General features: G+C 39.2%; 1 protein-coding gene across 1 annotated transcript; it reads right to left on the bottom strand.

Moving 5' to 3' along the window:
* Window positions 1–1,006: 1,006 nt before the first annotated feature.
* LOC116380006 (gastrula zinc finger protein XlCGF8.2DB-like) lies at window positions 1,007–2,801 on the bottom strand (the record flags this gene model as incomplete). Its single annotated transcript, XM_031841959.1, has 1 exon — window positions 1,007–2,801. A coding segment is annotated over one exon (1,095 nt), but the record flags the coding sequence as incomplete, so codon positions are not given.
* Between the last annotated feature and the right edge of the window lie 473 nt (window positions 2,802–3,274).

Below are 3,274 nucleotides of genomic sequence, written 5' to 3'. Positions count from 1 at the left end.
AGCTTCGTTTAGCATTCGTGGCTAACAGAGATGAGTCTGAGGTAAAAGGAACATCCGGTTCCGCTGCAACATGCTGGGTCGGCTACAAAATAAAAGCCCTTGAGATTATAAAAATTGTTTTTAAATTCTGCCATACAGAAAGTGGGTCATATATATATGTATACGACACATGAAGAGTTTCTTCCCGTCGGCAGTCGGGCTCATTAACAGAGCCTGGGACCCCCACTGACATCCCCAGGACAAATTCCCACCGGTCACTCCCCTGCATCCCTTCTATTACACTCGACACTTTTACACTACACTTATATCTCACTTGTTTATAGTCCTGTTATCTGTTCGTTTGTGCACTTTATTTTATATTATCTGTAAATTTAATATGTTTCTATTTTGCACTGTTGATTGTTGTTAAATGTTTGCACCTCCCGTCATGTCAAATTCCTTGTATGTTCAACATACCATGGCAATAAACGATTCTGATTCTGATTCTGATATATGTATATTTCTCAGATTTCCAGCAACTTCAGAGCACTAAGTCCAAAAGTCAACATTTATTTTAAAAAGAAAAATTTTACCATTTACAAAATCCCCAACATGTTTAAATCCAACAAAATATTCTTCTTCAATCTTTATTTACTGGCGTTAAGCCTTTCAAAAACTAAACTTTACGAAAGAAAACCACTTTCTTCTCCAATTTCTGAAATCCAAATTTGCTCTCCACCATTTGCAGGCTCACCTAGCTTTAAATGGGAGACGAGGTTTAATTCATGTTAACTTACACCCAAAACAAAACTATGATTAACTAACAAAAGTGGATTTGTACACGCCATAAATGGACTTGCGCCATGCTCTCCAGACTAGACCGGCGGCTACAGATCATTGAAATAGGACCCTTAGTGTCAGTGCGGTAAATTAACTAATCAGATTTCTATTTCGTAATTAGGACCAGCTAGAAAATAGATAGGGAGTGACGAGTAACTGTGGGATGCATTGGAGACACGACGAATCCAAACATACACCATTTTATTTAAACAAAAAGGGGGATGTGTCTGTATTATTTGTGAAGTAGAATGGCCCCTGTCAATGATATTCAAACAGTTTATTATATTATTGGACTATTATTACAGATACCATCACATAAGCAGCATTTTGTCATTAGCTATAGTAATCTATAACAGTTTTGATGTTGTGGCGCATATGAATACATAACTTTTACTTGGAACAGAGCATTTTATTATAGAAAATGGAGACATGACAGAATGCAATTTGCTACATTATAATTGCACAAACCCAACCAAAAAGACACACATAGGTTACTTGTTAGAGACGTTAACGATGATGTATTTACATTTTTACTACAAAGATTTAGTCGGTAGACTTGTGACTTCACCGAAATAACACCCAATACAGTGTGAGCATTTCAAGACACCACTGGACTGTAAATACATTTTGTTATTTGGAAGGAAGTCATTAAATTAATAAATCACATTTTAAAACAACAAACAGTGCTGTGGACATTAAATGCTTTGACAATTTAAAAACAATGCCATTGCGATACCAAAAACACAGCATCCAGAAAACACCAAACTATGACACAGAGAAAAATGATTAAGTAGCTTCATCTCAGCTAAAAGGCTCATTTTGGAGACAGATTTTAGTCCATCACTGTAGAACCAAGTCTTAACCTTTTACTTGGAAAAAGAAATGCCTCAACAAGCGTCACTGGAGCTCCATGCGTTTCTGTTGCTCAAACCAACACACTTATGTTTTTTGACAAGATAGAGCCGAGCAAATCTTTGATCACAAACACAGCAGCTAAATGGTTTCACCCCAGTGTGGACAGTCAAGTGCTGTCTCAGATGTCCCTTTTGTGTGAAACCCTTACTACAAAATGAACAACTGAATTGTTTCTCCCCCGTGTGGACAACCGAGTGTCGTCTCAGATGTCCGCTTTGTGTGAATCTTTTGCTACAAACTGAACAACTGAATGGTTTCTCCCCCGTGTGGACAACCAAGTGTCGTCTCAGATCACAATGATGTGTGAATCTTTTATTACAGATTGAACAACTGAATGGTTTCTCCCGAGAATGAATTCTCATGTGATTAACTAAAAAGCCACTGGTACTGAAAAGTCTACTACAAACTGAGCAGCTGAAATGTTTTCCTTCTGAATGAAGTCCGAGATGCGTCGTTAAGGACTTCTCCTGGGAAAACCTTTTCCCACAGATGGAGCAACTAAATAGATTCACTCCTCTTTGGATTGCAGTATGCTTCTTCACATGTCCGCTGCGGATTGAAGTTTTTCCAGTATTACAGTCCAGATCACTTACAGGTACTTCATTGTTTTGTAGATGGTTTAAATCTGACTGAGGTTCCTTCATCTCCTCCCAATCTCTACCGTCATCAGTCTCAGGTTCATAGGAGAGTGAAGTCTCATACGTAGCTGGTTGTAAAGGACTGTCTGGTTCTGGTCCTCCACAGTCCTCTCCATCAGCTTCTGTTTTCATCTGTTCAGTTCGTCTTTGATGAAGTTGTGAGGACTGAGCTTCCTCTTCATCGTCTTCACTCTTCACAGGAGTGAATGAGAACTTGATGATATCAGCCTCCTCCAGACCTTGAAGCTGCTCTCCCTCCTGACTGGTCCAGAGTTCCTCCTGTTCCTCTTTAAAGTGTGGAGGCTCTGGGTCCTCCTGGTCCAGACTGGAGCTCCACTCCTGCTGCTCTTCTTTAACCACCAACAGCTGCTGGACATCTGTGGCAGATAATGAAATACATACACGTAAACCACTGAGAGCAATACTTTCCTAAAACATGTGGAGAAATGTTGCAGACCGTGTATACTTTATGAGCTCAGAAATGAAAAGCCAGTTTTCAGCTTTGTGACGATGCCTTTTCCAGCTGATTAAAGAGTTCCATGAGCTGAAGGAGGAGGATAATTCATCATCAGGACATTCATCATCAACACATCTGGAGATATGTGGTTTTCACTGGACAGGAAGGGGATGAAAAACTGAAAAGAAACTAAAGCTTTTAGACAAATCTAGTGGAGTAAAAAAATACGTAGCAGTAGAATATTAAAATACTCTGGTATAAGTACCTCGAATTTGTACTTCATTAACTTCGTTACATTCAACCTGTGCGTGTAACAAAGTATTTTCAGTGTGATGTAGTAAAGTACATGATGTGAATGCTTCTTTCCTCTCTGGTTTGTCAGCAGTTTAACGTGATACTAAACCAAAGAGAACCAACCTGCTCTGTGTAACCGAAGCTGAGGGAT

The sequence above is a fragment of the Anarrhichthys ocellatus genome, unplaced genomic scaffold (genome assembly GCF_004355925.1).
Source record: "Anarrhichthys ocellatus isolate YVR2014 unplaced genomic scaffold, GSC_Weel_1.0 scaffold5799, whole genome shotgun sequence".
In the NCBI taxonomy this organism is placed as follows: Eukaryota; Metazoa; Chordata; class Actinopteri; order Perciformes; family Anarhichadidae; genus Anarrhichthys; species Anarrhichthys ocellatus.
This window is presented reverse-complemented; position numbering and strand designations above follow the sequence as displayed.